We start from the raw sequence: 20,549 nt of genomic DNA, 5'->3' as shown, positions 1-20,549 counted from the left end.
CTTTACTTTATAAATATTTTGTACTTGTAAATCAGTTTTGTATGTGTAAAAAAGAATTCGTGTGTGCGTAAAAAAGATTTGTGTGTGGACTTAGCCAAAAAAACCGTGCAAGTTACAAGTACGAATTTTGACCCTATTTTTCTTCCTTTCATCTGATTGGTCAATGTCATGTCAATCACAAATGTAACAATCCAATCAGAGAACAGATGGGTTTGGCTGTCGGAGGGGCGCTTTTTTGAACTGCAGGTCCTTGAAGGGAATAAATGCCCTTTTACATGCCAACCCAGCGTTTTCCTTCATCACCACGAAGGAAAACAGTCTGTGGTCGTCTGAGTTTGGTGATTTTTGTGTCACAGGTTTACGTGCTTAATACAGGGACTTCCACAGCCTTTTCAACAGCCCTGCAGACCGCGGGGGGGGGCAGTGTTTTGGAAATGACAGTCTTCACTGCAAAGCTTTCTTCATTATGAATTAGCATACATGTTTTTATTGAACATCTAAAGAACTAGCAAAAAAAACCAAACTCTTGTAGAGGACATAAAGGACCTTTATGCTGCGCACTGTGACTCACAGCAATGGTCCCGGGTCAGCCCTGACTTTGTGTTAAACTAATCCTAAAGTAATAATGGTATTTCTAACCACTGACATACCACAACTTTATCCTTTCAACAGCTGCTGAAAGTTAGGGGACCTAGCTGCTATCGGATATTTATATAGAGATCCTCCAGCTTCAAACTGCACACAAATCTTTTTTACGCACACACAAATTCTTTTTACACATACAAATCCTGATTTACAAGTACAAAATATTTATGACCACATTTTGAGCCCACACACACACACACACACACACACACACACACACACACAGGTGTTAGGATGTACAGGATCTATCTACCGAACTGCACAAATTCAAATTTGCTCACTTAATTCTCCATTACGTCAAAAACAATTCGTCCCTGTTACTGAAAAACTGGACCCAATGAACTGCCATAAAGATCAGACATGCATCTTGAAATTTAATTCAGCCTTTATTCCTCTTCTTGATTTTTGAATACACGTGTTTTGCAGTTTTTTCCCCCCAAAACCCCAAATTCCCCTTTGCTGATACTGATGCAGTTTGACGTCCAGTCTCCTGAAAGCCCTTTCATCCTCCACCACTCTGCCCTCTTCCAGTAGCAGGTCAGTTGGGGAACACAAAGCCAACCTGTGAAGCAAACGTCCATTATATGAATTACTGATGAGCAACAGCTACCAAGGACAGAAGACACCTACACTGAACCTTACAGGGTGCACTCACAAACATTTTTGAGCAGTTTCTGACATTGCTATTTTATTTATTTACTTTTTAAACCTGACATGACAAAAGGGATGTCAACTCATAACATAGCAACTTGTCAAACACAAAGTATTCACAGCCGGAATCATACTTCCATTTGTCTATTTTAATCTAAATGGGATTATAATTTATAAAATAAACATCATGTTATAATAAACCTGTCTTGAAACTTGATTTGAGGCCATAAACTAATTCAAAAAGTATTCAACAAAGTGTTAAATCAAGTGAGACGTAGCATCATTTTCTCATTGTCCTCGCTATAATCTGACCTCTACTTGAAGTCATAGTAGTCACCTTCAATTAGTCTTTAAAAAAATGTACATTTAAGGCATTTGGAAGCACAGGAATTTATTGGGTCCTGTAAAAAACTATGTATACCCAATGATTAAATAGCATGTGGAACTACTTTGAGCAGCAACAACCTGCAGTAGTGGTTTTCTATATAACTTGTCACATCACCGTGGAGGAATTCTGTCCCACTTTTCTTTACAGTCGATGCACTGAACCCACAATCTGACCCAAAACAACACTCATCAGTGCTTTGACCCAAGATTAGACAATAAAGTGGTAGACCAAGCGGATTGCATGTAATGATAGTAATAACTGATTGCAACATTAATGCACTGAATACCTTGTCTGGGCTCATATTAGGACACATCCAGTTGTACAAGTAGTAATGAACATTCTGGTCACTGACACTGAACTTGAGCTTCTCCAGGAAACTCTTGTTGTCCATCACATCAATGGCAGAGAAGACGTCAAAACCTTTCTGTTAGCGAGGGGACGAAAAACAATAACGTGACCATTATATACACAAAATCAAATATACACAGCTTACAAGAATTAAGTCAAAAATTCTATTGTTGGTCAGTGTTTTGGTCTATGTCAGATTTTTAGAGTATATTGATAACTTAACTGCATAATATATGAAGTGGAGTGAAACATAATGCCACATTATTCAGTTTTAGTAGATGATAAATGGTGATATAAAGTGGGTTTAGGTGTGAATGGGAGTGTGAATAGTTAGCCCTGCAACACACTAGCAACCTATCTAGGCATTACTCCACCTTTTGCCCTACGACAGCTGGGATAGGCTCCAGCCCCCACCCAACCAGAGACCTGAGACTAGGGTAATGAATATGAGGATGTACTTTGGTCTCTGTACAGGATCCCTGGCTCCCATGCTTTATATGAATTAAGTTTTTACAGTGGCACACTCACAGACTTTGCCAGGACCAGGGTGTCCTCCATGAGGTCGACCAGCTTCGTTCTAGTAGAGACAACATAAAGGAGGCGAGCTCCTCTGAGGCTTGTGTGTACTGGGTGATTCAGAACTCTTGAGGAGAAGCTATAGAAACTCACTATATCTGTCAGGGCACCATTGTCACCCTGTGTGGGAGGAGAGGAGGCAAATACATTTTTAATGACTACAGCATAATATCATTTTAAATTCCCCCCCACAAAAAAAAAATAAAACCACCCAGTGAAGAAAGTTTTTTTCCTTCTTCGATATAATTTAAAGTAGAGATACAGCGAGGTCAGACCTCGACCACATAGGTGTCGATCACATTCTCCCTCGGCAGCAACAGATGCTCTACGTCTTGCACGGACAAGATAGGGCTGAGGTGAGACTTGCAGAAGTTTGTCTGGAGTAGTGAATGTATCCCCGGGATATCTTCTCTGGTCATAGGGCGCAGACCTTGTACTTTTGTCACCTTGGAAAAAATTCAAGCGAGGTGAATGAAAACAGGAGAAATGTTTTGGAGAAGTGCTGCAGTAGCAACATGCAGCAGTAAACTTCTGTCTCTAGATGGCGGCACAGACTAACCTCAGGTAAGCGGTTGAACTTCAGAGCTCTCTGCAGGTTCATGCTCTGTCTCAGTGCTGGGTGGTTGACCTCCATCAGCTTACGAGGATTCAGTGGGCGATGCCAAAGTCTAAAAGGATTTATTTGACAGAGACGTTCCTTCATAAATAAAACACGAAATGTAACCTAAGTGAAGCATACACAAACACCTAAATGTATAATTAGTTATTGTAGATAAAGGCAGAAGAGTCTGGCATCCATGGCAACGTGACAAAAAGGTGCTGATTTTATTCCCTTTTGCACCGTGCAAAGCTCATATGTATGGCTTTCCTTTGCCTTTAAATTGTGACTCAACTATGTGTGGCAGCTACTACCTGCAGGAGCTTATTGGTGTGGGCAGTACTATGCCAGTGGTGTAGACAGCCTGGCAGAGTCCCTGCTGGTTGACCCGTCTGGCGAGCTCTCGGATCAGCACTGGAGTCATTCGCTTGAGGCGGAGCTTCTTATGAACACACAGGAATTTGACCTGTACCACCCGCCTCTCCCTGCAGAAACATTTTGAGTCCCAGCTTTGAGATGTTCACGAGGAAATTGCCACGGTTACGTGCTCTGAATGCGGGCATCACTCATCAGACTTCACACAAACACACATCTTTGCATATATTTATGAGCTACTCACATCTCATAAATGCGAACATCTGCAGGAACAGCAGCGATGAAGCCGACTAACTTCTTATTGGCGTCTACTCTCACACCGCAGTGCCAGTGAGCCACCCAGTTAGGAGGCTGTAGAGCCCTTAAGAGAAAACAAATAATGCTGTTTGCAGCACAACACTCATTTCATATAGACATAGTTCACTACACTCTGAAAAAAAAGAAAGAACTCAGCATGATGTGAATTCAGAGGCTGAATGAATGCAGCAGTTTTTTCAAACTCAGGGCCAAACACTTGTGCCAATTCCTGGAAAGATAGCCCTAATTATTCATTTCAAAGTAAATGTTATTATATTTTGATGCAAGTAGCCCCGAAGGTACTGCTTTATGGAGATCACTGCCAAAAACCCCCAGAACAGAACAAAAAAAACAAAACAGCAGTGACGACATTAAAACAGAGGCTTGTTAAAGATATGATGTGTTAGGTCAGGTTGAGTAGTCAAAAAAAGAGAAAATGTCCTTTAAAGACATTTAGTGTTTTAATTCGGTGTAACGCAGAGGCTGAAAGCAAAGCACTGTGATTACACTAAGCAGAGTCCAGCTGTGAATCTGTAAAAATCTATGAACTATGCCTGAGCCGTATGTGTGTGTCTGTCTGTGTGTTTCTCTACTAGATAAGAGGTTTTAAAAGGTATTAATGCTAAAAAGTAGACATCAAAAGGCACTACATCTTTTTGGAGCTTACCACTGCAGATATTCCAGAGAGAAGTCAAATCTGGTCATGTTATCGTCTTCTTCCATGTAGTTCTCATTTAGTAGACTGCATAGTTCTTTCAACTGAAATGATGGAAAACGGCTGAATTGGATTCACTTTATTTTAAATAGCATTTTATTTTCCTGAACCATACGCTAAGAAGTTGGTCCTTTACTTCTGAAATGCTAGAAAAAGACTGTCATATATTTTCTGTTATTGCATACAACAACCTACAATAAATAACTTACCACTGGAGGGCTGCTCAGGTCCAGAGTATCCCAGGAGAAGCCCTGAGGTAGTGAGTAGGGCTCCTTCCGGATACTTGCCTCACCCTCTACTATTGGGCCATGAGTTGTAATGCTGTCACCTGAGGGCAGAGAAATAGACATGTCTGCATCGAATGACATTCAGATAACTATTCTCAGTATAAGTGAATGAAGGAGTGATATACAAATGCACTTTTTATACTATATACTATAAACTTACAATATATTTTTAAAAGGCCAACACAAAGTCAGTGTTTCAGGACTTCTTATCATATGTAAAAGCAAAAGGAAGGTCAGCTGAGCATAAACTAATATGCAACTAAGACAATTAAAAATTGTATATATATATATATATACATATATATATATATATATATATATATATACATACATATATATATATATATGTATGTATATATATATATATATAAAATGAGAATGCAGTATCATACAGATGCCAGAAACAGTGGAAGAAAAGGAAAATGAAGAGGTCCTGTGTCTTGCCCACTAACAATACATACGTGTAGCTGTGATACGTTTTGCTGTGTAAGAATGCACCAATACAGTGCGAAAGATTATATATGAAATATTGACAGAATTGCAAAATTAAATATTTCTTACAGTGTACTGACAAACTGAGAGGACCAAAACTACTCCTATCCTTGTATACAGACTTTAGCGAGCAGCCAGTCTAGCCTGTATTTAAAAGATAGACTTAGCACCACCCCAAATTGGTTAGCAAAGCCCCATCATGAAACTTTGATTATGGCTCCCTCCATCTTTGTTTCAAATCCAGACTTAATGAGTGAAGGGTGGAACTTACTGACAACCCCAAGGACACTGCGCACTAATGCTGTAGTGAATAAAGTGTAGCCAGATTGGACGAGTAAATAAAACTTTGGCTGTTTTAAGATGGGTTTGGTGGTCATTCAAACATACACACTTTATATGTTAATTTAAAACAAACCGAAGAGTATTACACCAGTATTACAACCAGACGTCACAACCACTGCACAGTTTTCTGTGCTAGGCTGGAAACCATTAGCAAGGCTTCCTTCTGTATAGCCAGTTTCATTTACTTATAACTGCGTTTTTGAATCAGCTATGGGTCATACTTTGAAAAATCAACATTCAAATCTATTCAGTAGGGCTTGAAAACTAGCAAGTGCGACTGTGAACTCAACAGAAGACAGTCACTATACTTTCATGTACATGGAATTATTGTTTTCCTATTGAGTCCTTCGTAACTGAAGTTATTTTTGCAACCATGGGAGTTTCCTGGTGGTGAACAAGACTCTGACTCCACTATGTCCTTAACTGTATATCGCCAGTTAGCTTACAGATTAGCATAGAGACTGGACACAGAAACCGGTAACCCAATCATGATGGGTTAGCTAATGCTCCATAAACACTGCAAAAACAGTTATACTTGAAACAAGCCAAATATTCTTAAATCTGACAAGCAAAAGTTGCTTGAATAGAATTGTTAAAACTAGCAAATGAATCAGTGCCTTTTAACTAGACAAAACTGTCTAAAATTTATGCTTAATTGAAGAAAATTTGACTTATTACAAGGAAAGAGTCTGATTTGTTTCTTTCTTGATTGAGCTAAATATAAGAATCAAATCTCAACTCTGAGATCAATAATTAGAAAAAATTGCTGAGAATAAGACGCCATCTGTTCAAAAAGCTACAAAAAATATGGGACTTTATCTTAAAGCAAGACACCAGAAGCACTCTTAGTTTTTGCACTTTTATTGACACAGCAACGGGTCAGTAAGTCAACTTTAACAGTACTGAGGTCTAATTCCAGGAGAATCATGTCTAACATTACCTACATTTGAGCAGGGTACTGTATAACATGGCTACTGTAAGAAGTGCATATTCCAGATACTCTTAACAGGAATAATAACAGTATAAAATACTCATGGCTGAATGTATCAAAAATACATCTTGCTGCAGCTTGAAGCAATCAGCATTCCAAATCTGAGATTGCATAACTTTTTAGAAGAACAGCTTTAAAGATCACACAAACAAACGTGTCTTACATGAAGATGCAGCGATTGAGCATAACAGAGTGGAAAAGATTACAGCACCTGGTACTGCATAAACAGATTATTTTGATTTTGTGCAAAAATGATGATTACTTCACATTTTAATATTTTTAATGATAACATTATTAGGTTTTTAATGTCCCTTATTGCAGAATAAAGATTTCTTATGAAAGTTTGGTTTTGTTTTGGTTTTATCTTTAGCTCCATTCTAAGAAAATGACCAGCTTTTCTTAGAATGTCCTCAATGTTGGACACATACAGGATGTCATGCTGAAATGTAAAGCACTTACAATACAACCCACTACAAGCAAATTATTCCAGCCTAATTGATGACATTTATGGCATTTGTTTTCTATGCTGACTGATATGCTGCTAAGTGCTTTGCTCCCTGCTTTTAAATCAGATGTCACTCTGAACATAAACACAAGCTACATGTGATGTCTCTGATGTGTATCTGTTTCTACCTGTGCTGATGGTATCATGACTAAAGCTAGCCAAGCAGCGGTAAATATGTGAAGCAAGGCAGAAGGATATACTCATCAAATGAACAGGATCATAAGAATATAAGACCACAAGCACTGCATATGTAACAAAAGTATGTTGACATCAAATGGTATGTTATTTGAAATCTATATGAAACAATGACACAACTATTTTTTTTTTCCAATTTATTTTTTTCACAATTGTCCAAATTAGTCTGTGATTGGCCTTAGTACCTCTGAAATCATATTTATATACAACTAAATATGACTCAGCAAATATGTTTTAAATGGATGATTCCTCACTTGATGACGAATCATCCATTTCCATATTTGCTGAGTCCTAAATTTGATGTCAGTGAGCTTATCAGTGGTTGGTGTTAAAAAAAAAGCCCCCAAATCCCCTATGAGCAAGCACTTGGCGACAGTGGAGAGGAAAAACTCCCTCTTAATAGGGAGAAACCTCTGACAGAACCGGGCTCAGGAAGGGGTGGCCTTCTGTCTCGACCGAGTGGGGTTCAAATGTTCACTGACAATTTAGTTGTATATAATTATGATTTTTAGGACGTGATGTTGAGACCAATTAGGCGAAATTGGGGATGCAGCCTGTTCCGCTTCTTTTTCTTCTTCTTACTTGGCAGTGTCTCCGGCAGGCTCTTAACTTCAGCCACCTTGGCAGTGAGCATTTTCTGTTCGTCTCGTAGTTTTTGCTCCTGTACAGAGAATGCAGCTGACTCTTCTTTTTCTATCTTCTGTTGTTCTGTGGTGCCTTTTTCTTCCAGAGGCTCCTGCAGAGACATTGCAGTGGATGGCAGTGAGTCCTCTTTTTCCATCTTCTCCTGTTCTCCAGTGTCTTTTTCTTTCAGAGGCTCACATTTGTGCATTTCATTTGCAGCGGTGGAATTTTGTTCTTTTTGCTGCTGTGGGATTTTAAGTGAGGAAGCTTTGGGTTCTTCCAGCTCTAGCTCAAGAGTCTTAACCTTCAAATCATGAAGGGATTTGTTGGAGCAGAGCTGCGATTTGAGGTCACTAATTTCTCTGTTGAGTGTCTCCTGCTCCTGCCTATGTTTAATGGCCTGTTCTTTGAGCTGATTTTGAGCTGCTAGGAGCTGTTTCTGGAGCATCTCAATCTGCTCTTGTTGATTCCTACATTGGACCTCAAATTCAGCCTCCTTGGAGGTCTTCAGTCCTACAGAGTCAGTGTGTGAAGCCTCTGTGGTTGGAGTGGCAGACTCCACACACTGCTCTGTGGTATGGTGGCTGATTTGTTCCTGCAGGGTAACCATCACCTCATCCAGTTTGACAATTGCTTCACTGTCATTTGTGAAGGCCCCTGTCTCACTGATGTCATTCGGCTTATTACTAGAAGCCTCCTCCAGCTGCTCTATGAGGTCTTTAATTGTTTCCTCATGACTTCTCTTGTTCTCATGCATTTGTGCATGAAGTTTGTTCACCTGAAACTGGTGATAAGAGGCCCTCTTGTTTGCAGCTACCATTTTCCAGTAAAGGGCATTCTGATGGTATTGGGAGACTTCCAGTTGCTGTCTGAGAGCAGCAATCTCGTACCATGGATTAAACTGGGGTCTAAATGTGGGACTGGGTTGATATTGCCAAGTCCCTCCATTAGGCCCAGGGTTTGGTCTGCTGGGGTTCTTCACATTTCCCTCTCTCCCCATATTCATGTCCTCCTTTTCATTTGAAATGGTGAGGGATTCAGGGTTTTCCCTTTCAGAAGTGGCTTCAGCCTTTTCTTGCATTTCTTCATTTTTTGGGTTTGCTCCATCACCCATGCTGTTTTGAGCTTCAAGAAGAGCCCGGGCATATGCCCGAGTAATTGGTCTTCTTGGTTCTTCAGCCACTCTTTTCTCTTTTTGCTTTTTTTGTTTCTTTGGTTTCACAACCATTTCCTTTTGTGGTTGTGCCACAGGAGACTTTTCAGGATTTGGTCTAACGGGTTTTTCAAGCTCAGGTTTTGGCCTTTGCAAGATTGTTATTTTTGGTGTGATGACCATTTCCGTTTGTGCTTCTGCCATTGTAAATGCGTCAGCGTTTCTCTGCGTCTGCCTTATCTTTGTTTTAACAACCAGGTTGTTTTGTGTTTCTGCCATCCGAGATCCACTAAAGTTGGTTGAATGTCTCCCCTATTTAAGGGTTTTGCAGTAGAATGTCCACTGTGACATCACGGGCTGTTCCTTTGATGTGCTGTTCCTTTGAAGTGCAATGATTGGACCAATTCAAAATAAAATGCCTAAAAAACCTACTGTAAAGGAAAGGCTTTTATTTTGTAGCACATACTGAATTAACACTATAAAAACTACTCTACAGGAATTGCAGTAAAAAATAAAACAAAAGCAAAATATGTTTTTTTTAAATGGTTGTTAAAAAAACCTAACCAAAGTAGAAGACGACTGTTTAGTTAGTGGAAAGTATTCGACATTCTAGAGATTCTCATGCATAATAACTTCTTTCATGATGTAAACTAGGACAGGTAGAAAACTTTCATATTTAGTGAAAGATATTTATTAACACTATCCAATGAGAGTTACTGAATGGCTGTAGGCAGTGGGATCTTGGTGGTTGCCGAGGCGACAGAATGTCATCTATGTTTTGTTTTAAATTCAGTTTCATTGCTGAATCTAAGAAACAACAGGCTGTAGAGGGAGACTTTAATAGAGGTTTACTAACTCTTACTATCATATCCATTGTGGAAAAATCTGCCTATATTTAGCATAATATATTTGAACAATCTAAGGCTACGCCCACACGTACCAGGGTATTTTTGAAAACGCATATTTTTCTATGCGTTTGCACCTTTCGTCCACACGTAAACGGCGTTTTTGGTCACTGAAAACGGAGATTTCTAAAAACGCCTGCCAGGGTGAATATTTTCGAAAACTCCGTTTTTGCATTTAGGTGTGGACGAGGAAAACGGAGAAAACGCAGCGTCAAAGGTGTGCGCCTTTTTTGACGTCACACTGTGCGCCACGTTATTGTTTCGGTGAAATGAATTTCTACAATACTGTTACTGTTAATTGTACTCTCTGCAGTGTTTAAATGCTTACATATACACACACAGTTACTGTCCCTCCACACATACGACTCGGTTCTGCTTCTATGCCCCATCTTTGTTTACTATTTCCCACCGAGGCTTCTACACTTCTGATTGGCTAACATTTCTACACGGTTAGGAATATATCGCCACCTGTTGCTTTGGCATGTTCCTAGCAGCGTTTTCCTTCATTTCTGCGTGTACGTGGGGACGGGATTATTTTTAAAACGAAAGCGGAAAAGTTCTGGTGACAACAGTTGTAAGTGAAAGATTACAATTATGGCAATAAGATTGAATATTGAACTGGAGGTTGATTTAGTTCTTTCTTTCCTGTTCTGTTTAAACATAGCCCTGTTCAGGACACTACCAACTCTCTTCCCATCATGAGCTGCACCACCCAAGAAGATGGGACATGCCAGTGAAGCACTGATTCTTGTCCTTCAGGTCTGGGTTTCTTCATATTTGTTATCAAATAATGCCCCTAAAGCCTTCACTTTAACAGTTTATTTGGCATATGGCCTTTTTATCCATGCCGAGTCCTCCAACAATGTAGTTTATATTTGGAAAAGTGTGCAGAAATCTGAAATGGCACAAACACTGATAGATCAAAAAAAATTTCAATAAAAATAATAAAGAAAATCATAAAGAAATTTAAAACAGAAATTGGAAATAATTACATATTTAACTATCACAGGTGCAGTAACTTTGTCATTTCCTAAAGTGTGTAAAGACATAATCCTAACGTGATGAGGCAGAATTTATTACATTTTTCAATGGCATGAATATTTGGGATTTTCTATGCAGTATTTGTCCATCTAAAGACAAATAACATTAATATGGTCTGTAGCGCATCTGATCTATAGTTGTCATCATTCATGTATCACCCCAAGGGTGCACCCCAAAGGAATCAATAAAGTGAAGTCTACTTGTGGTTAAGTATTTGAACTACCCTGATAGCTTTGGAGTTTCTCCGAAACATTGTACAATTTTGTCTTTGTTTTTCTTTTTGCCAACAGAAGATCCAGCGTCAGCCCTGTTCTGCTCTTTGAAGGGTCCCGCTGTCCTTTTGCAGTTGGTTCCACTCCCATCACCACATTTGCCACAGATGTCCTTGGAGAAGGTTTGCTGTATCTTATGGCATACTACTACACCCTGCATCTCACCTATCCTAAATGTGTGGCAACGCTTCTGTCATTCAGACTGAAGTGTTAAAGGACAATATCCATGAGCAAGACACCACAGGCTCATACAAAAAAATCATGGCAGGCTGTAGGAATTTTTATTGAAACGTAGAGCTGTTTGAGCAAGATGTAACTTAGGTCTGTGTTGGAAGGTTTGGACCTGATAGCTTTGAAGTTGCAATTTACACTTGAATTCTTTTTTTTATTCTTATTAATGTAATACAAAGTACTTTCTTTCTTTAAACACATCTGTTCTGCAGATTCTGTTTAAAATTGCAAATGCTCTTTTTATTACATTTTATATGTTGAGTAGTTAACTGGTTTAGCAGTTCTAAAAGGAACACAAAATAACAATGTTACACTTACAATGTGTCTTTAGATTTTTGTGTACTATGATTGACTGAAGTATTTGTTACTGTTTGGAGAGTTTGTTTCCAATAAAGGTCATGTACACAGTATACTTTGCCTGTTTTCATTTGGTGTACATGCTTTGTCCTGTTTTAAGATTAAAAAGAATTATCTTGTTTAGTGGGACTTGTTTTAAGATCTTTTCTCTCAAAGTAAGAAAAAATGAAAACTTTAAAAAAGCACTTACAGACTTATTTTGGTTTTATTTGACTTAACAGAGTTCTTGGAATAGCTAATTCACAACTTGTTTTAAGATATCTCTTACTTGTCTAAAGCCTAGATATTTTTCTTATTTTGAGAAGTCTTATCAAGTGTAATTATCTTACTGCACTGGCAGATTATTTCACTAAATTTAAGAAGATTTAGACTAATCTATTTTTTTTAACTTATTTTAAGATGGGTAATTTTTGCAGTGCACTAGTTTTTAGATTATTTGCCTTGATTTGTTCCTTAGAATAAGTGTTTGATGCCTATTTTCAGATTTAATTTCTTCAACATTTTGCTTAGAACAAGTGGTTAAATCTTATTTTAAGTTTCAATTGTTCTGATTTGTTGCCTGGAATAAGTGTAAAAGACTTATTTTTAGCTTTATTTAAATCTAGATATTGTTCTTATTTCAAGAAATGTTATTAAGAAAAAAACACTTGCCCCACTGGCAGATAATTTCACTTGTTTTAAGCAAACCTTCACCAAAAATAAGTGTATTTATCTAGTATTAAGGAGGTGGGTTTTTGCAGTGAATACCTTGATTATTAAACCACCTTTCTTATAATACCTTGTTTGTCCAGTCTGCTAAAACCAAAGTTTATAAAGATTTTGCTATCTTTGGACAAACTTGGACAAGCTAGTTTAAATTTTCAGTTTGTGCTAAGCTAAGCTAACCCACAGCTGCCAGAATTCAAGCTGACAGACTGAAGGCAAAGTTTAGTGTTTTTATTTGAGTTAGTGCTTTCTTTTTTAAGAGTATGTAGACATTTTCTGAAAGACGAATTACCCAGTTTGGGGACAGGTTGCGTGTCCCAAAAGCAGTAGGTGTGTTTTTTGGCCTGCTGCAGGGTCTTTGGCAGACCTGGCTCCAAGGAGAAGAGGTGAAGGGCTCTCTGGATCTCCTGCTGCTTCTTCTCTGGCAAAGCATCCAGCTAGTACAGAACAGGACATTGAAAGGACAGGTCATTGTGCAAATATCCCACCTAAGGAAGTAAAAGTTTGACTGTCACAAAGAAAAGAAAAATCAGCTACAGCAAGAATACAAATGCACTGAAAACAAAATGTTTCCAGTGGCCAAATATTCATAGTCCACAAACAAAACATATTGAATATCACAGTCAAACATGCACAAAAAAACAAACCATGGCGAACGGGTCTCTTGGCCCCTGTGGTCTCCAGGCATCGTCCCCCTTTTTCTTCTTTTTGCTCTTCGTAAGGCTGCCATTCTTGTCATCTGCCAGCTTCTTGTCACTGAAAGACATTTTTAATGCCCTAAAGTTCCCGTATATCCCTCTGTACTCAATACTGAAACTTTAGATGTTCAGTTAATGGAAAACAGAATTTATTGCTGTACTTACTACTTTGACTCAGCCATTGTAAGCAAGTGTGACTCCCTTAAGCTGAGGGTGAACTGGTGGTGTTTTGTGGTTTTTTCATCTCTTATCTCTGGAAGCAGTGAGGGGAGGAGGGCGGACGCCTCAGTTACCCAACCCAGCTCCCACCCAGTGGATAGATAACCCAGAACAATACGGACAATTACATATGACTTCTCACGGTCTTCATATGTCAGACTGCTGCTAAATAGAGCCCTCTGGTAGATTAAAGCTTATAGCAGCTTGATCCAGGTAGAGGTTTTAATTGGTTGGGGCTGTCTAATTGCAGAGTTCCCATACAGGCGCCCTTTTAAAATTCAGCACTTTTCCAGAACTTTATATCTCCTGTGGACTTCACGATCTTTGTGCTTTTTCAGCACAATGTAAGAAAACATGACTAATTTGACCATATAATCTCACTGAGGACTTTCCTGCACCCAAGCAAATAATAGCGATTGAATTCAAATATTACCAAAATATTAAAGTAACATCAGTTTACAGTTTAAAGTATTAGTGAGTAATAAGAGCTCAATGTGGCTGAAATACATTCACTTGCCAATTAATTAGGTACGCCTGTTGAACTGCTTGTAAGTCAAATGTCTATCAGCCAATCAAATGGAAGCAACTTAGTGCGTCTAGGCCTGCAGGCATGATCTCGATGGCCTGTGGATGTCTAAACTAGCATCAGCATAGGGAAGAAAGGTGGTTGAAGTGAATAACTAGTGAGCGGCAGTTCTTTTGTTGATGCTGGAGGTCCAGACCAGACTCCTTTGAGCTGATAGGAAGGCAGCAGTTACTCAAATAACCACTTGTTACAACCAAGTTCTGCAGAAGATTGTCTCTGAATGCACAGCACACCCAACCTCAATGCAGATGAGCTGCAGCAGCAAAAGAGCAGATGTCAGATGTGTATCTGATAAATCTGCAGCAAATGTGCGAAGCTATCATGTCAACATGGACCAAAATCTATGTTTATGTTGTTAAACATGAATCTTGTTAAATATGTGCCAGGAAGAATTAAGGCAGTTTTGAAGGTGTCCAAACCAGTACAAGGTGTAGCTAATAAAGTAACCAGTGAATGTACATATTCTGTCTTGTAGTTTGTAATGAATATCAAAGTAGTCACTCTGTGGAATTAACTTGATTATCAAAAATTGTTTATCAGAATAAAAAATGTCCTTAAATGAAAGGAAGTGTTGTGGTAAGAAATGTTATTGTTGTTGTTATTATTGAGTTTTTACCTTATAATAAAAAGTGCCTTGAGGCATCTGTTGTTGTGATTTGGCGCTCTATAAATAAAACTGAATTGAATCAAACTGAATAAAACACAAATGCCGGCATAGGAACAGTTTCTGGGATGAATAGGCAAACTTTTATATATTCATCCATGCAGCCTATTGATCAGGGCTAACAGAACAATTTCCAATGATGATATTATCACAATATCTACAGATTTATTTATTTAATTTTTTAAAAAGTAATAATTAATTTTTTAAGGCTATCGTCAGATTCATCTAGGACTGTGTTTTTCACACAAGACACAAGACTTCACATGTATATTATCCTACTGTGTGCATTATTGACACATCATTGATATTTAATTTTGAAATACCACAATGTTCATCAACACACACATCAAGAGATCTGTGCTCTGCATATAAGATCAGAAAATAATAACTTAAAATAACAAAATATTAAGGTACTGATTGCTCTAATGCAGGAAAGACGGAGAGCTATTCCTTATTTCTTTGAAGAGAAGGGAAGTCTTAATTGTTTTGTAAGAGAGCAGAAAAAGGGGTTTTAACTTCAAAAAGATTAATCTAATATGTCATTCTTACGCTTGAGTTTTTAAATAAATAAAAGATCAAATAGTTACATAAAATTATGGCTTTTGTTCATGTCATAGTGCATGAACAATGCGGTCCATCAGCAGCTGGAGACTTTTCAAAGAGCTGTAATACTCTTTATTATGCAGCTCTGTATGTGAAAACACAGAGTGGCTGGAATAACATTTTGCTATGCCTGAAAAGTATTAATAATTTTGGGACAACTTGCTTTTTTATTGAATAAAATACACAGCTCAGAATTTCTCCCCCGCTACAGTAATTTTGGCAAAATCCCTTAAGGGGAATAACAGTTTGTTGACTGCAAAATGTGTTATGACACAAATATTTGTGCACTCTGGTCTTAAGTTTAGGCATTTTCTTTTTGTTTCATAAGAGCTGATCTCCAGTTAGATTCAAACTAATCAGCTGCTTTTGGCCATGCTTTCTCCTTGCTGCCACTTTTGCTAATAATAATGATAAGTCTGACATCTCTTGCATTGTGCATGACAAATATTCTCTTCTGTTATACCCCAGGGGAGGTTTATTGCGGTCCCTGAGGAGTCTGTTGCATACTTTCTTGAATTCTTCTTGCGTGCATCCTCCTGAGTACTGAGCGCCATTCATCTGTATAACGATTTGTGCTATAAATGGTCCACTCCGCTTTGATCCGAGTGTTTTTTAACCAAGATATACATGTAAAATAGATGCAGCCTGCATCTTTTATTTATTTATTTAAAATGTGCACCCTGGAGCTATTTTTGTCTATACTTCTTGGTTCTGCTGTGTTATTATCCTGCCACTCAAAGCTAAATGCCAACAGAAGGATGCTCGTAACACCTGTCATCTTTCAGGGTGAGGCAGTGGAGTTACCTCAGACACAACTTCTGATGTGACAACAAAGGGACAGAGGGCAAGAGTGGGCAGAGGAGCATGCTCATCTTGAGTTTCAGGTGCTTTAACATAATGTAACACTCTACAATTACTCAATGCCAATGCACTGCAGCTGCAAAACTTGGTAGAGACAGCCGGTGGTAGCTGGTGGCACAGCTAGCTCAGCTGGGCAACCTGAAGGTGCCAGTGGAAAGGGAGGAAGACGAGCTGATGACATTTCCAACTGGTAGCCACACAATTAATTTCTATTGAGCTGAAACAGCTTTTTAATAAATTTTATATTTATGTTCATCTTCATACAAGCATCCCTTTTTTTTCTAGTTGTATCCCATTTCTCTTATGAAGCTAAAGTTTCCCCCAGAAGACATTAAAATTTAATCTTCTAACCGAGTCATAGTCCTGTCTGAAGGAGTCTGAAGGGGTACATCCACACGCGGAAAATAATTTACCAGTTATGACAAGAATAGGTAAAGCTCGATGAACTAATAAATTGAATGTGTCTGCGATGATTTCTGTCATAAACTGACATCAGATGCATTTGCTGGTACATTTGCCAGTGCAGTTTCTTGCTCAAGATGATAGTGTTCAAAATCTGCCTGGTGACCATCGAGTGCTATTATGAAGCCAGCATGAAAAGGATAAGATTTGCAGTCAGATAAAACTGGAATGTTCAGCCTCGCACCATCATATTCGTGAAAGGGAATATTAGGAAATAACTGATGAGGAGGCCAAGCTCCTATGAGGCAGACCTGTTACAGTCTGCGGTGTTTCTTTATCTGTTTCATCTTCTGTGTTTTTAGTGCATCTGGTAAGACAACAGCAACATAAATCTCTTTATTGTCACTGGTTGCGATTGATCTAATTAAATTTTGCCCATGTTTGTTTGGGTTTGGGTTTTTTATGTTTGGTATGATGAAAGTACAGAGCAGCATTTTTTTTGTCAGTTTGGATGAAAAGTAAGACAGGCCAAGTTACCCTGTTTAGGCTACATACGCCCCATCCTGGAGCCAATCCTGCGGTCCTTGCAGTAAGGTGGTCAGTGCCAGCTGTAGCTGTAACTCTTGACCTAAATGGTGGACACCCAAGCTGCGGAAGGAGTCATATCAAGCTTAGTTAACTTGCAGCGGATCAACTGGAATTCAGCTCTGACAACGGCTGAAGAAAACGGCCTTGGAGCAATTCTGACAAACCGACATGTGACTCTGGAAGGGGAACCAATGCTCTGCTCACACTGCGTGTACAGCAGGGATGAGGTGCTGTTGAATTCTGAGGATGAAGGTGAAGTACTTTGAGAATCCACTGGTGTGCCTTCTTAAAGGAAGCACATTCTGGGGACAAAGGAGACAAAGGTCGGTGAGGTTGCGGGCCCCTGGGTTGGACGAGATCTGTTTGAGGATCTGCTGTGGGGCTGTCGTGGTTGAGATATCTTTTCAACAGCGAGGAGGTCTGGAGGTTAAGCTATTGAAGAGGAGATGAGTCTGTTAGTTGAGCCTCGGATCCTCAGAGTTTTCCGTCCTGGTGATGGAACAGCAGACCAGCTCGTTATCCTCTCAAGGATATTTGAGTTTGCCCAGCCAGTCTACATGTGTTTTGTGGACCAGGAGAAGAGCTGCCCGTTTGTCAGATCTGTTGCTGGTGGGTGTTGGACTCTGCCAGCGCTGTCATTTGTCACCAATCCTATTAATAATTTTTATGAAAAGAATTTCTATCTGCTGCGAAGTGGTGAAAGGAACCAATTGAGTTGGTTTGGCCATCTGAATACGATAACTCCTTGACATCTCCTAGGTAATAAATTTTGTGTATGTCCTAATGGGGGGAGACCCAGGACATTGTTGAGAGATTATGTCTATTGATTGGCTTGGAATACTTTGGTGTTTCCACAAAGGAGCAGAAGAGGAATTGATGGTCCAGCAGGAGTAGCATGTTCTCAGTCTGCTGGTCATCTGGAATTGGCCCGTCTAACTGCAGAGAGCTCTGTTGTCAGATAGAGACAGTTTACAAAGTTGGTGTTACAACCGATTAGTGGGTAGTCTTGTTGTTGTTGGTCTGTCACCGAGCAGAATTATAACATGCAAAGAGCTGAATTGAAACTGAGCATTAATAACAATGAAGACTGATCACTGCAGCCACTGTCAGTGCTTTTCAAATTGTATTTTCTGATCTTTGATTTTTTTTTTCCTCACAGTTCTCTGTGAACTTGACAACCAATCAGCATTCTGCAGATAGACAGTCAGGATTTTGAAAGACTCCACAGGAGTGTGTCTGCACATTTGCAGAACCATAAATTACACTTAAAAAGATGGCCAGGTGAGAGGAAGGTCTGGTATCGCTGCTTAGACTGTTGCCCCCATGACCCGAACACAGATGAGCAGCAGAAAACAGGTGGAATTTTCCAGACATAGAATGGCAGACCTGGTCAAACATGACTGGGAAGGCATTCTGTTTCCAGCATTAAGTATCGAATTTTACAGAATGACTCCATGTTTCTAGTTTTGCAATTCATTCCTGCATCACAATCCCAGAGATGAAAATGAAAAGCTTTATATTTACGCTCTCTAGATGGCGCAAAAACACCTGCAGCCCATTACAACTGATAATAAACACAATGCAAGAGCAGGAAGGTTTTGCTTTCTACTCGGGGGATACGAGGATAACCTGCCAAAGGTATGTTTGCTATGTGTGTGTGTTTCTGAGTTTGACATTGTAGGTGTTGGTACCTGCTGTACACACACACACGCGCGCACACACACACACACACACACACACACACACGCACATACACAAAGTCAGAACCATTACTAATCTGTAAATAGATCTGTATTTCTGTGATCTCTCTGCCGAACAAGATCCTCCTCTCTTTGCCTCGCTTTCTCTTCTTCTTCCCCATCTCCCTCGTCTGTCTCAGACTCTGTAACTCTGTTGTTTGCAAGTCTGGATGAATGAACAACAATCTCAGCGTCTCCCTTTCTCTCTGCTGACTCTTGTCTTTCAGTTTCTCTGACTCACTGTCGCTCAGATTTATTTTTCAGCTTGTTGTTCTGCCCTCATCTTATTCTCTCTCCCTCTCGCTTATGCATTTCTTTATCTCAGCTCAATTCTTTTTGTCAGCCGGGGCTGTCAAATGAATCATCATGATCTCCAGATATATCTTAGATATTTCTAAAAAAAAGTGCACAGGAGTAATTACTCCATTAAACATCTGTTTATCTTTTTTTCTGCATTCAGCCTAAATAATAACTGGACTGGCTTATCTTTGCTTTCTTATTTGTTCACTTGCCACTTTCTTTCTTTCTCTCTTTCCCATATGTGGTTCCCTCATTGTCATTTTGACAAGATAAAGAGATGAGATGAATAGAAATTATTGGGTTTTTTAAGACATATTTGGACAAGAAAACATTTGATCCTCTTTGAAACAGTGCCTGTAGATAAAGGTGGGAGGTGGTAATTATCTTTAAACAAAAATATCAGTAGATGAAAAGCAAGTACACTCTCAACCTCAGATGGTACTGCCTCCTTACGGAAAAACGATTTGTTGTAGGCGTTTGGCATAATTGTCTACCAGCCTCTGATATCGGCTCACAGATATATTTCGTTAGTTTTTCCCATTCCAAAATTCACTGTCAGCAGTGGTGTTTAAAGGTTTTCATGCATGGACTTTTTAAAGATATCTGTTTCGTTATTTCACTTAACTGGACCAATCCATTGTAATTCATATTAATGCCGAATTACAGATTTCTTGACTTTAATCTCAGGAATACTTTTTGTTTCCTTAAAATTTCTTAGAATATTTCTTACAATATCAGCTTTCTTCCTCAGCTCTGTAATTATTGTAATTTTTTAACTAAATATGTCTTTAATTCTGTGTTTTAACTCCACAGCCTTCTATTGTATCATCATTCTGTTAAATGCTCCACTTCCATTTTAAATTCAACTTTTGGACAGATGGCCACACATTACCTTCAAATACTCTTTGATATGATGCAGAATAGAATATTTATAGTTGAATCAAGGACCGCAAGCTGCTGAGTCTCCAAGGCAGTGAAGTAGCTCCAAACATTTCCACCACCAAGCTTTACACCTGGTATGAGGTTTGGATATTCCCCTCACAATAAAAGCTAGTATTCACAAAAATGAGTGGGAAATGGAGAATTTTGCAACAGATGCCCAATACTGTTATGTTGGGCTGTGCAGCAAAGTGTAAGTAGTTCAAATTGTACATTTATCCCTTGATTAATTCTACAAATTGATCTTGAAATGTTAC

General features: G+C 39.0%; 1 protein-coding gene and 1 long non-coding RNA gene across 2 annotated transcripts; one reads left to right on the top strand and one right to left on the bottom strand.

The window, feature by feature from the left end:
* Window positions 1-1,012: 1,012 nt before the first annotated feature.
* On the bottom strand, window positions 1,013-13,658 carry LOC100712354 (glycylpeptide N-tetradecanoyltransferase 1). Its single transcript, XM_005471246.4, has 12 exons — window positions 13,557-13,658; window positions 13,341-13,449; window positions 12,986-13,130; window positions 4,803-4,921; window positions 4,546-4,637; window positions 3,826-3,942; window positions 3,521-3,691; window positions 3,168-3,276; window positions 2,884-3,054; window positions 2,561-2,728; window positions 1,971-2,108; window positions 1,013-1,207 (listed from the first exon to the last, which is right to left on the bottom strand). Exons 1-12 carry the CDS (start codon window positions 13,571-13,573, stop codon window positions 1,184-1,186), a joined length of 1,380 nt encoding a protein of 459 aa, XP_005471303.1. The 5' UTR covers window positions 13,574-13,658; the 3' UTR covers window positions 1,013-1,183.
* Window positions 10,503-12,041, top strand: LOC102076462 (uncharacterized). The gene is made up of 2 exons (XR_003221311.1): window positions 10,503-10,846; window positions 11,419-12,041. It is a non-coding gene; the product is annotated as an uncharacterized LOC102076462 (long non-coding RNA).
* Window positions 13,659-20,549: the final 6,891 nt, after the last annotated feature.

Source organism: Oreochromis niloticus, linkage group LG8 (assembly GCF_001858045.2).
Source record: "Oreochromis niloticus isolate F11D_XX linkage group LG8, O_niloticus_UMD_NMBU, whole genome shotgun sequence".
Lineage (NCBI taxonomy): Eukaryota > Metazoa > Chordata > Actinopteri > Cichliformes > Cichlidae > Oreochromis > Oreochromis niloticus.
Note: the sequence above shows the minus strand (reverse complement) of the source record. Positions and strands in the feature narration are given on the sequence as shown.

What these genes read in the sequence shown, in the direction of transcription:
- LOC100712354 (XM_005471246.4), bottom strand. An exon ending in GCAACCTGTCCCCAAACTGG is followed by an intron (nt 4,922 to 12,985) that starts GTAATTCGTCTT and finishes CTCTGCCCTCAG; the next exon opens with GTGACAGCATTACAACTCAT. An exon ending in CTAATATGAGCCCAGACAAG is followed by an intron (nt 1,208 to 1,970) that starts GTATTCAGTGCA and finishes TTTGCTTCACAG; the next exon opens with GTTGGCTTTGTGTTCCCCAA.